Raw genomic sequence first — 13989 nt, forward strand, 5'->3', positions numbered from 1 at the left:
CACGAGGGCTACTTGGTGGGTAGAAATGAACAACCCTGATGATCTAAGTTTTCCTCTGAGCTCCAATAATGGAAATAGGTAGGGAAGTGCAGTGGAGAGAGGGTGATGTGAGTTGTTGTCCTGTGCTTAGCAGATCCATCACACGCTGGTGTAGATCCAAAGTATTCCCGCTGATTTAAGAGGAATTATCTTGGAGTCACAATAGTTTACCTGAGAACACAGCTGGGTCTTGGTCTCTGTTACATACAGGAAGAATCTTCTATCTCCCCACCTGTGTGAATATGGTCTCAATCAGGGTAACACATGACACACTATAGTTTCTACAGCTGAGTCTTTTCCAATTTAATCTGAAGTTTGGATGTGATGTTATAGATTTATGCAGTGCTGAAAATAGTTTAGGAGAATATGCTTACCTTGTCAAGTCCACAGGCAATTATTCCTAAATTGTTCCATCTAAATGATTTTGATCTTTATGTGAGCAGAGAAGGTGATTTGAGGCACTAATCATTTATTTAGCAAGTGCTTTTCAGTCCCATTAGCTTTTTTGAAAATCTCCAAGATTTTAATTTATCTAAAATGTGTCACTGCAAATTATTTTCAAATGCCAATGTACCATAATTGCTATTGCTTGCTATGATCTAATGCTTTGCTGCTTTTTACACAACTAATTAAATCGTGTTAATAAATATGGACTTTTTAAAGTGTGATGGATTATTAATGGAGTATTCTTCATCAGAGTCTTCAACTAAGATAGGAAATAGATGAAATAAATTCTGGCATTTTGTGTCATCCTGCATTTACAATAAGTCTGCCTTGTGGCACAGAATGAGTAAACAGTGTCACTAGAAAATAGCCTTCAGGACTGCTGCTTGCCCTTGGATCCTGTAGGGCAGTGGTTCTCACCTTTCCCATACCAGGAACCCCCCAAAACTTCCCTCTTATCTAGGTGAGATCTAGCTGGGGCCTCCCTCCCATTTGGAAAAATGAGAAGAGCAAGGTGATTGTGAGCACCCCAACACCTGTTCAAATCCCAACGTTGGGAAACCAAGTCCCAGGAGACTTTCAGAAGGGCACTGATGTCTACCAGAAGCAGAACTTTGCCTTTCTACATAGTATTCCTGGTCAGTCCAGCTGCATTAACGTGCTCAGTGACAAGAGAATTCCAAGGAGCATGCTCTGGCAGTCCCCCGATGACTTTACATGGGAGTGAGACAGCCCCCAGCTGACGCGAAGAATGGATGTGATGTGAGGTTCATGTGAAGAATGGGTCTTTTTATCTGTTGGGGTAGCAGTGGTTTGTATCCTGAATGCAATTTTCTGACTTACAGATCCATTGAGTTTTGTGAAGGCCACCTATTTGCCTTCAAAATGCTCTATTAATGATAGGCAGAGAGAAACAAATATGGGGAATGTATGACTTCCCCTGGTCTGGAAGGATACTCAACCAGAAAACAACTGTTAAAATAAAATAAACCCATTTCTCCATTGTCCATACATTTTACTGAAAAATCAAAACTGAGGTTACAAATTACTCTAGTGAATGAAGGAACCACTCTTTATTCATTTAGTTTTATTGTGGTTTTAGTTGTATTTTGCTGCTCGTGAGAGGAGAGGTTATGATGTACATATCAGTGAACCTATTTATAGGTGGGAAATAGAGTAACTTTGGTTTTGGGACTACCGACCTGCAAATAGTAATCCTGCAAAGCTTGGATTCGTGACTTTCCAAGACTGCCACTACTTTGAAGACTGCAACATTTTTGAATTGATTACTGCAGTTAAATCTATTCTATTGCAAATTAAAACTCACATTGAAGATTTTTTTATCCATTTTACAACTAAATTCTGATTTTTGCCAGAAAAACATAAGATTACAGGAGAATTAAGATTTGCAATTTACATAAGTGTTTTTCCATTTACAGAAGCGTTTCCCCTAAATTTTGAGTGAAATTAAAGTGATTGTCAACTGTTTCTCTGTATCTCATCTTTCTTTACAGAAATGTGATGTGCTCTGGGAAGACTTTCATCAAAAGCTGGTGGATGGATCACTGCTGACACTGGATACATACCTGGGACAGTTTCCTGATATCAAAGTACAGTAATACATTTCTATACAGGGAAGATTTAAAAGGTTACCTATTACAATTGAGTCAAAATCATGCGAGAAATGAAATAAAGAATATACAGGAAGCCAGCTCTCATGTGGAATGTAACACATCTAATTCTGTAAGCAAGTTCCATTCATAGTCTATGCTATTTTCCTGAGTGAACAAAATTAAGTATTATGCAGTAGCACCATTTGATTTTCTTAAAATAGCCTTTAATTTTCTTAAATTAGCCTTTGTATCTCAGACTTTTATGTAGGTCTTTTCTGCTCCCACTGAAGTCAATGGCATAACTACCACTGACTTCAGCAGTGCTGGAGCACACCCCTTGGGTCCAAAGTGTTACTGCAGAATTATTAGAATAAGAAGAGTTCTGCCATTATTCTTTTCTTGGTGAGATGCACCTCTAGATGTTTAAAAGTCAATTGTTTTCTTTGTTGAATTTGAAGCAATAAATGGCTTCTGTGATTTGATCAATCACAAAAGCTTTGTAATACATCTCCATAGAGATTGCTATTATACAAATCACAACATACACTCCCCAAGTCCCCTTTTAATTCTGTCTTCCCTGTAAGGATTTCAAAGTAGCATGTACCCAATCGTGTGAAATTTCAATAATGTAAAACACTGAAGCACAAAGCTTAACACTTGAAGACAAATGGGACTATTAACATGCTTAAAGTTAATCAAATGCTTAAGTGCCTTGTTGGACTGGGGCCCTGGAGCATGGCTATGATCAACCGTGTGCAGTGGAGGAGTACATAATAAGTACATGACTAAAGAAGAGATGGGACTTTAAGGAAAACAACTCATTAACCCAACAGATGATGAGGAAGGAGAATGTTATAACTGGATGATACCGTAAATTTTCAAAGCATTCCTGACTCACATTTAGTTGCCAGGTAGATGCCATCCTTTGGATACTTATGCCAAAGCATCAAAAAATAAAGATTTCACCTTTGTTCAGAAGGGCAGAAATACTCTGTTTCTACAGACGGTGATTGGCTGAAGTTTAAGGTTACTATTTTGTGGCATTGGCAGCCAGTCAAGGTTGGCTACAGCTCTTGGTGGTACTTGTTAAAGGCATGTGTTCTGATATTTCAAGAAATGCTGGGTTCAGCTTTGTTTTCACAATGAAATGCTATTGAGGTGATAAGGATGTCAAGATGTATTGAACTGAATTTGGAGCAATCTTTGTAATCAAACATCCTGATGTGTTACCTTTATAAGTACCATCAAAGCTGTAGCCAGCTTATGTTAACACCATCCATTTTAAGAGCCATAGCCAGATTGGATGGCTTCCGATACTGGGGAATTGGAGCTCAAGACTTCTGAGCCAAATTCACCCATGAGTGACTAAGGTGCAGCCACTCATGCCTGTGATTAATTTAGTCCTTTTGCTTCTGTGTTGCTGGTTTGAATCAGGCCTACACTAATTGTGACTCTCAAAATTGTCATCTAAGGGCTGTTCAGTGCTTATTTGAAAGGAAAGAGTGGACTCAATGACTTTCTATAAAACAGGTGGCCATATTGCAAAAATCACCACCGTAACTGGCAAGTTTACTTAGTCTCATTTGAGACACGGGCAGATCCTCTGATATGCTGGGTCAACTTTACATCTTGCCGTTGGTGCAAAGCTGCTCTGAAGTCATTTTAGCCAGCCACTAGAAGATTCTGGTAGTACTGAGGCATCTTAGTGGGGCATAGAGCCAGCTTAGTGACTTCAGCACTCCCCAGGCTTCTGACACAGGAAAAATAGCCAGGGAAAGGGGGACATGACCAGAGATTCCTTATGAAGGGATGATCTTCAGCTGAGTGTATGGGTTGTACATTCAGCCCCTGCTATAATTGGCATTCGCACCAGGACAACCCTAGAGTCCTGGGTGCTCAAAGGTGTGAGAGTCCCATTCCTGATCCTGAGCTTGCCCGGTTCTCATTAGCTGCAGCCTGGGATCTGGTCCACAGTATTATAAAAGGAAATTCATATACCATATGCATTAGTGTAGTGTCAGCAATTTTCCAAGGCACCTTTTTAGTACAATGAGCGGTCCTATGACACCTACAGTAGCTTAATTGGAATTCCTATTACGTGATGTCAAAATTAGATTTGTTATATATTCAAAAGTCATATTGAGAAGTGTGTTTTCAGCATTTTCCCTAACTCAAAGAAAAAATTAATATATATTAATCATTAAATTCACACACTGTGTAATGTGAAAGGGAAGACAGTTTATGATACTATTATAGTCTAGCTTAATGAGTCCATTCACACTGCTGGAGAAAAGATGCGTGGGTTCATATATTATAAAATTTGATATGCGAGATTCCAGTCCTGCAAGCTCTCCACACAGACATCTCTTGTCATGCCCTTATTTCTCAATAAATAGGTTCCTTATTAAAATAATAAATTACCTAAATTTTCTCTTTCACTGTACAATCTTATGATAAATAAAATTTAGATTGCAAGTGAGAGGATAAAGAATCAAAGACAAATTAAAGCAAATGAAATGAGAGTTCCATCTCCGATTGCTTGGCTGTGTGGCAATAGTGCTGAATTTTTTGCAGACTCGCATTGCAAAGCGAAGCAGAAAGCTGGTGGACTATGATAGTGCAAGACATCACTTGGAAGCCTTGCAGAGCTCAAAAAGAAGAGATGAAAGCAGAATTACAAAGGTAGGGTATATCTTTAAATAATAATGTTACTAGCGCAGACGTCCTGAGTTTGGGTGAAATTTATTTCTGCACACTCGATAGCATAAAGTCTGTTCTCTTCCATTCCAGAAAATGGGACTGCTCATATGCTGACGTTTAAACACATTATTCATTCTGCTAGATCAGGGCCAGAGTGCTCAGCTTCCTGAAGGACTGAGTCCCATTTAAATCCTATTTTGAGTTGCACTGGGATTTAAGGGGTTCATAGGCTTTGTGCTTGCCCTTTGTACAGGGATCAGTTGTGCCCTTTATGAGATGAAAGACCACCATGAGGGGCTTCATCCTACAGCCCATAATCATATGTGTAGTCCCACTGATTTAACAGCATCTGCTCACATGAATGAGGGTTGCAGGATCTTGCCCTGGATTATTAAATTCTTCAGAATATTGTCTATCGCTCTGTAAATAAATAAGAAAAGAGTGTAAATAGTAAAACTGAGAAATGACATTACAACGTGAGTTCTTTGGAAAATTGCTGGTTTTCAGTTTTGTTATAAATTCAAGACTCGGCAAAGGTTCACCCAAAGGTTTAGAGAGGCTCTGAACCTATACAGTAAAGCTGGGCCAATTTATTGTTTGTATTGAAACCCCATGGAACTTTGTGATTTTGCACATTTTGACACAAAAAGGTGACTTTTTCTTTTGGTGTTGATTGTATTCTTTGGAACCAGAAATGCCTGGGATTCGAACCTATGCAAGCCAAACGAGACACAAATGTTTGCAGTAGCCTTTGCGAAATGAAACAAGCTATAGTAAACAACAGTAGTTTGAACCACGCTCTTCTTTTGTTAATAGAAAAACAGATCAGTACAGTGAAACTGCACAAATCTGTTTTTCTATTATTTGGAGAATAAAAGCCAACATGTCTTGCTTTGTTATAGGCAGAAGAAGAGTTTCAAAAAGCACAGAAAGTGTTTGAAGACTTTAATATTGATTTACAAGAAGAGCTGCCATCTCTATGGTCAAGGTAAGCCAAACAACTTGCATATATAGGCTAGAATTTTCAAAGAATCAGAATCAGTCTCCCAACTTCCACTGAATTTTAATGTGTGTCACAGGATGGCTGGCCCAGTAAATGAAGTAGGTCCAATTCCCCAGTGTCTGAACTAGTATCAGAACCATAATTTCTGAGCATCTCTAGCAGCTTGCTTTCTTTAAAATTGCATGGCAGTCCCTGTGTTACAAGTTACAATTTAAAAACTGGCAAGAGATAAATAGCTGTAAAATGCAGGTATTCTGTTTCTATTAGAGATTTAATAGGCAGGTGAACAAGAACCGCAGAGAAACGTTCCATTAGAGTGTTACATTATTTGACAAATGAGACTTGGAAAAAGGATGCTTTGGGTGGCCAGAATTTGTCTGCTGTTGTCCTCTAAACTTCTGTTTAAAGTGAGGATGAGTTCAGATTTTTCTGTGCTGTTAGTCCTTTCAGGCACTTATCACCACAATACATTCTTTTTGCAGGCTACCAAAAGAAACAACAAACCAAACAAAAAACCCCAACCAACTGCCCCAAAACCCCCCAAAAGTCCACACCACACACTTTGGCATACATGTTATTTGCATCACGGTGTGTCTGTTACCTTCTAACTAGACTACAGGGTTGATAGAATTTCAGTGAACATTTGAGCCTACAGTCATGGTTCAGGAACCACATTCCTTCAAAGCCCCTGTTTTTAGACACTTTACAGAAAAATAACCCATTGGGATGAAATTTCTCACGCTTATTCTCAGCCCAAAGGCGATTTTTTGCTGGTGAAAATTTAGAGAAATTGCATGTGGAATTTCCAAACAGGTGTAAAATTTAAGTTTTTTATGCTCTTAGGATTATTCAAAGTTTTCTGCACTAATATAAACCAAAGACATGTTTTCAGGACCAAATTAAAAAAAAATTCAAACAATTTCAAAAAATATGCATACACACACAGTGCAATTAATTGCTCTCACAAACTTCCATATGCAAATACCTACATGCATGTACAAGTATGTATTTTGCATTCATAATTATTTTCTTTTACATGTGTGCATATTTTGCATCCTCTATTTAGTCATCTGTGTTTTAAAACTTGCAGTCAACCTTTGTATGTATACAGCCTGTGAGGCGACGGATGGTGCTTGAAGAATGAATCAGGTTTGTTTAGTGAATGAAGCTCATTTGTTCCAGAAGTTGGAAGGTGTAATGCAGGAAGAGAAAGGACAGTCTTGTGATTACAACAGTTTAACAGTGGAAATGGATTCTATCCTTGTTTCTGTGCAAGTCACTTGAACGAAACTTTTCACAGGAGGTCACTAACTGTATGCATCTCATTTTCTGGATGCCCAATTTGACACCCTGGAGATCAGATTTGCAGAAGTCCTGACTGCAACTGAAGTCTGCGAGACTGTGTTCCAAACAAAAAAAACTGCACAATGTTAAATACCCTCAAAAACCCTTCAGATTTTCAAATTGATCACCCAATATTAGTGTGTGCTTTTGACATGAATGTCCCTGTGCCTTAGTTCACCATCTGTAAAATGGAAATAATGCCACCTCATCTCACGGGGATGCTGTGAAAATATATTCATTAATGTTTTTGAAGCACTCGGATACTGTAATGTTCTCCACCATAGAAGCCCTATGTGAGATAAGATACTTATGCACTAATCTCTATGTGCACAGGAGTATTTGCTAATCTTGCCTGTCTCACAGTGTTACTATAGTGAGACTGGAAGAGCTCATTAAGAGTCTTGTGAAAAATAGACATTGGAAAATTTTTTTTGCTTGCTTAAAGCCTGGATGCTTTAAACATCATATATTCTTGTTTCAGTAAGGCCAGCAACTAGATGGGTATTCCAGATTTGGGGAACATGTTTCTCATCTCTTGGATCTGAAATTACCATGATTTGAACAGGCAGTGTGGCCCAGGATAGGGCACTGGACTCAGATCCAAGAGATCTTGGTTCTGTTTTAGGCTCTGCCACAGGCTTGCAGTGTGGCCTAAGGCAAGTCACTTCAATTCTGACTGCCTTGCCTTTCCCCTCCCCCCGCTTTGTCTTGTCTATTTAGACTGTAAATTCCAAAAGCCTGTCCCTTTTTGTTCCTCTCTCATGCCCTAAGTCTCTTACTATGTATTTGTACAGTGCCTAGCATAGTGGGGCCCTGCTCCCATTGGAGCGCTGTAGAGGCTACTGTACTACAAATACGTAATAATAATTCTGTACTAACATGGTAGGAGCTTACGTACAATACATAAATATAATTGTTTTATTGGGCACTGATGATATTAACTTCAGTGATAATGCCTACAGGACAGATTCTGCCACCCTTATTCACAATGAGTATTAACTTACTCCCTAAGTATTTCCACTGACATAAATGGGACCATACGGGGAAGAAAGTAACCCTCAGCATGAACAAGTGTGGCAGAATCTGGCCCCGCAGCTGCACCACTTCAGGAATTGTTACATGATCAGTGAATCAAGATACAATTTTTTGTTTAATATTCCAGTTCAATTGTTTGCTTTTCTCAATTGTCGGGACACAATGAAGAACGTTTCTTGTTGTTTGAAAGAAATGAACAGCTCATTTTCTCTCCTTCACTCTCTTCACCCTCCTTTTTTCCTTTCTCTCTGTCATCTTCTTTCAGACGAGTTGGCTTCTATGTGAACACTTTCAAAAATATATCCAGCCTTGAAGCCAAGTTTCACAAGGAAATAGCTTTGGTGAGTAAAACTAAATGTGCTGTGTGAATTATGCAACAAACAAATGTCTTATTTGGGAGCAGTGGAAAATATTGCAGCAATGTATCTGAGAATTTGTCCTTACTGCCTTGATCTCTGGTGACAGTGTAGTATTAACATGAGTTTTCACTATACTTCTTCTCACTATACAAAAGTAATTTCCCTGACATTGTTGGATAAAAATCCAACTGCAGTTGCAATGTTAAGCTCTTTCTCTTTTTTTTTTTTTTAAGAATGTCCTCCCTCTCTTTTTTCCACCTTCACACTGTCCTCTTACACATTATTAATGGGGCAAGGTTGTTGAACATCTTGTGCCAGCATTAACTTTCAAACTGCATCAACTCAACAGGTACAAGAGGCAATGGTAGAGGCTTCCCCTTTCAAGATCTACCTCTGTGAATTCCTACACTGCCAGCAATTTATCAATACGCCCACGGTTCTCAAGCTAATAGAGTAACTTCAGTAAGCTACTTATGACCGTATGCTTATATACTTCACCAAGTCAGTGCCTAAGAGCTTGTCTACACCCAAAAATCAGTTAAATTTAAAAATAGTTAGACTAGTACAATAACTGTGTGCAGACCAGATTGTGTGTGTGTGTGAGAGAGCGAGAGAGAGAGACAGAGAGAGTTAAAGAAATACTAGAAACTAACCAAGTTTTCAGGTAAGGGTCCAACAGTAATCTTGACTGTGCCTCACACTTGAAATCCCCAGCCACTGTCCTCTTACAGGTTGGAGATCCCACCACATTCCAAAAATAAAAAAAGCTTGTTCCTTTGAGTGTGAATTCCAGAGGTATGCGTTCTAGTTGTGTGCAATGATAAAACCCACACCCTTCTACAGTACTGGTACAGGGTGAGTTCTGCTTCATATCTGTAGGATGTCAAGGTGGACTAAGGGCAAACCTATGGATTAAGCCTGGTAATTAACAGAACTCTGTTTTACGGGTTTTTTTAGACACAACAAGCCACAGGAGGCGTTTGTGACCTGTTTTCTCTATTGTTAATAAAGTTAGCTTAAGACTGGCTCCCTTCAGGAGCTCTCCACGCAAACCAAAATATGCCATAAAATTGGCCTCTTTTTCATCTAAGAAACACCCCATAGAACTTTACAAATGTCAATTAATTATTGAACCATGGAACCTTTCTCTCTCTCTCTCCCTTCTGCAGACAGCTCCCTTCTTCCTTGGCTGATTCTGTAGTCAAAAAAGTCCCCTCTCCCTCAAAAGCCTGTCCCTTTGTTAGTCTCTCCTGCCCTAAGCTTCCCTTTGGCTCCCTGACACACTCAGTCTGTAGTTTTTTAAAAGCTAGTATTAGCAACTTGGTTCTATGTCCTGCTTCTGTGGAAATTCCATTTCTTCAAACCAAGGAACCCTGCAGAGAAGTTGAAGAAAACTTGTTTTCCTAGGCTTCAGGCAACCTAATGTCCTATGGTGTTCTCATTTGCATGAGAGCCATTCATGTTAACCACTTCTTTTATTTAGGGTGTGAATATGCGAGTGTCCTTGACAGCCACAGCTCATTCACTACACATTGCAGGTTAGAGTAACACATGGAATTCATAATCACATACACAATGAATAAATTATATATAGACTCCCCAAATCATCACAACTTCAGTCAGCTTTGAATCAGGCCCTAAATGAACATGACACTACGGTATACCTGAAGAGGTCTATATTGTTTTAGAGAAGTCAGCAATTTGTAAACCCGGCTTACCATCTGCACTTTTATCTAATATTGCAACCTTTAACCTAATATCACATTTAATAGGCATGTGTTTTTCTTCTCAGCTATGCCACAAACTGTATGAGGTGATGACCAAGTTGGGAGATCAGCATGCTGACAAGGCCTTCACCATCCAAGGAGCACCCAGGTAATAAATTGTTTATGAAATTACAATGGGCTTTCACCTTTCTAAAACAGTCAACCCAGCTATAGCATGTGGTACTACTACATCTTCATCTGTGAACACCAGTGTACAGCAGCTAAGGATCTAGCCCTTGCACTCTTATAGATGGAATATACAACAGTGTTGCCTTGTCTAATTATTTTACCACAAATCTTGTAATATATGGTGTTTTACTTAAAGCCATGGCTCCTGAAGGCATGTAGATTTAGTTAAAAACAGTCTGTTTCTAACCCTCATGGTGGCCGAGGAAAGCCTGAGAACATTGCCCAAGTGCCCCCTAAAGGTTCAAAAACTAAAAGGCAAATTAAAGGAATCTCAAAATTATATATATTTTTTTAAAATTATGATTTCTAAGCCAATCTCATGCTCATGTTTTGGGAACATTTTGGGTTGGTGATACTGATGCTTTATCTCCTGACTTTTACTTTGCACAGCTTGATCAGCTGCCTCTCTGCCTGGCATAGACAGAAATGGATTTTCTGCTTTCAGTTATATAATGATGATGGGATGAAAAGGCACAAAGTGTAAAAAGAATGGTACTGATCTATAGGAAAAAAAATCTCAGTTTTAGAGAGACAGAATACATAACTCCTTCATTTATAACCATCATCCCTTCCATAAGCAATTGTGGAACTAAATTCTGACCAATGTACTAATTTGCCCCCAAAACAGTGTCACATTAGCATTCATTAGAGCTCATCATAAACCAGAATTTCTATCCCAAAGGAGATTCCAATATTTCAACATTTGTTTTCATCCTAAATCAGAAGGAAAACTTGAAATATTGGAACTTTTCACAAAATGCAAAGGTTAGAAAAATGTCTATTCAGAATTATCCAAACATTTCATTTTGGGTTCATTTGACCTTAATCTGCATCTCCCTGAGCTGCCACAGTGCCGCATGGCAGTTTTAATTCCTTAATGTCCCCATTCTTCCCTATGGACTTCCCTGTTTGGACTACATCTCCCATGATGCACTTGCAGAAACTTTGATTTTACAGAAACCACACTTGCCGTTAGGAATTTTCCATCAAAATACTTTTAAACTAGCATTAATATATACCCATATTCTGGCCAGCTGTAGCCCCACAAGCACACACATGCTTCCCCTGCTTTTCCTTTGCCAAGTTACTCTTCTCAGAAATGAATGAGAGAGAGAGTGGTTAATACAGTATGGGCTATTTTCTAATTTATTTAAATAACCTTGTGTTTTTGACCTTCTGGTATGACAAGTTTTGTGTGTGTGTAAAATATATATAAAATGGCATCACTACATTATGTTGTTGTGTGAATACTGTCATAACCCTGGTTTGGAAGCTTTTCATTGTTATGCTAAGATTCAGCATTAAGATGAAGAACGAACAGCTTTACTTGAGTCTAACTGTTTTGCCGAAAGCCTGCATAAAATTAACTACCGTGCACACTCTGAAATATCTTATGCCCCAACATGCACTAGATCTTGTGTCAAACCTGGAAGGATTCTTTGAGGGCAGTTTTTTTTAGTGGCGTTTGAAAAGCTTGTTCTGGAACTCAGGAAAGGGTCATTTCAGAATAAGAGAGTTAATATTTTTTATTAAGAAGTAAATAAAGAACACACTGAAGTTTGGACTTTTCTTCAGAGTGGGAGAAGGAAAACAAAACAAAAAAGTTTAAGGGGCATGTAATTGAATATGCTACCTTGAAGGGAAATAAAATAGATAGGAAGGAGCTTGTTAATAACTGCATATTCCTTTTTTTTTTAAATATTTCCACAGAAAGAGGTGGTGAGTGTGAGCTACAATATATTCTTGCCAAAGAATAAATTTGCTTTGCTTTAGTGTTAAAAACATGATTGTGGTTGGTCTCCTCAATCATGTAATGCTTCACTTCTCCCTAAAGATATGTAGGGCCAGTTCTCTTCTTATTGAATACTGTGCTCATAGAATGCTGTAGACTGTAGGCTCATTAATTATAGAAGGAAAAATGTTGTAAAAAAAATTGTTTTCTTCAATATTAGATGTTAGAAATTTCTAGACAGTAAAATGTCCCTCTGACTTTGAACTTGATCCAGTTGGTATAAATTGATGTAGCACTGACAAAAATTAACTGAGCTATGCTGATTTACACCAGCTGAGCATGTGGCCCTATAATTAGTAGTTTTGGTTTTTGATTAAATTTCTTCTTATAGCTGTTGTTCTGTATGATTACTATTAATTATTATTGCCCCTTGAACTGGGATTGTATATCACTAGAGCCTTTTAGATTGTGAACTGTGTAAAGTAAATTGGTTAATGAAGACAATAATTGTCATTCACATTTTATATTTTCAAACTGACACGAGAAATCATTTCAAATACAGAACCTTCTGAAATGTAAGGACTCTATCTTTTGAAGATAAAGACACGAGAACAGTAGATGTTCTAGAAAACAACCTCTAGAAAATAAGAATTTCCTTTGGCACTATAGTTCATTGATAGATTGAATTTAATCACTGTTTTAATTATTTAATCACATAAGGGGCCAAATACATCCCTGATGCCAGGGATGCATTTCAACTATTGTGTCAAATATCATCATTTGAGGCTATAGAGTTGGAAACCTACATTTCTCAAAGGGTTCAGAAATGTAACTCGTGGTATAAAGTCAGTGAAGCTTCATGATATATTCAGAACTTGTTACTTTGTGTTCATCCAGTGACTCAGGTCCTCTCCGCATTGCGAAAACACCATCACCCCCTGAGGAGGCCTCTCCTCTGCCTAGCCCTTCATCTAGTCCCAATCATACCCTGGCACCTGTTTCATCTCCTGCACCAGCTCGGCCTAAATCACCTTCACAGGTAGGAGCAAAGCTAACCTGGGGAGTGGGCCTCTTACACAGATGTAGCTGAGCTATTGTGGGAGATTCCACAGAGATAAATTGGGTGAGATTTACATTTGGGTGGTGAGTGCTGGAGTGCAGGAGGAGTGATTTCTACATTAAAATGAAAAAGTGATGGTGAGCAGCACTGATGTGGCTTTGTCAGGAAGGGCTGTAACGCCATTAGTTGCCCCAGCTGCTCATTCCCCTGTTGCAGGTGTTTGTTTGAAATTGATCTTAATAAGAGGAGATGGGAGAATGGATTGAGACTAGAAAGTGGTGCTGATTGAACTATGTGTGTGTTGAGATACTTTTATGTATAGGACCTTTAAAAGAATGTATATTCAGGGTTTTTCATGGGAATTAGATCTATCCAGCACATAAATTACTGTATGAAAAACTTTAAAAACATTTGTGTATTAATACAAAAATAGAATTGTAGATTACGGTTTGTTTATTATTGACTATTTAGGCACAGCTTTGTCATTAAAAAGTCAACATTAACCAAGAGTTGTCACCACACAGAGCTATCTGAGATACCATAATTTTTCCTTTCCTTGGGATAAGGAATACTTGTGGTAGCTCAAATACTATACTACTGTGGTAATTTTTGGCAAAACACTTATTGGACCTGATTGTCCTATTATATTGATTTTTATACTAGATTGAGAAGTTTGATCTCGATGGAGTCATACACTGAGAATCA

At 38.4% G+C, this 13989-nt stretch overlaps 1 protein-coding gene across 4 annotated transcripts in view; it reads left to right on the plus strand.

Moving 5' to 3' along the window:
* Positions 1 to 13989, plus strand: part of AMPH (amphiphysin) — a 167570-nt gene that overhangs the window by 106353 nt on the left and 47228 nt on the right. For all 4 annotated transcript variants that reach the window (XM_084620552.1, XM_084620553.1, XM_084620554.1 and 1 more), the window contains exons 5-10: positions 1998 to 2093; positions 4671 to 4778; positions 5699 to 5784; positions 8444 to 8519; positions 10330 to 10412; positions 13122 to 13263. In XM_084620552.1, coding sequence (XP_084476678.1) covers positions 1998 to 2093; positions 4671 to 4778; positions 5699 to 5784; positions 8444 to 8519; positions 10330 to 10412; positions 13122 to 13263 — 591 coding nt within the window. The remainder of the gene's footprint in view (positions 1 to 1997; positions 2094 to 4670; positions 4779 to 5698; positions 5785 to 8443; positions 8520 to 10329; positions 10413 to 13121; positions 13264 to 13989) is intronic.

Source organism: Lepidochelys olivacea, assembly GCF_965140295.1.
Source record: "Lepidochelys olivacea isolate rLepOli2 genome assembly, chromosome: 2".
NCBI classification, from domain to species: Eukaryota; Metazoa; Chordata; order Testudines; family Cheloniidae; genus Lepidochelys; species Lepidochelys olivacea.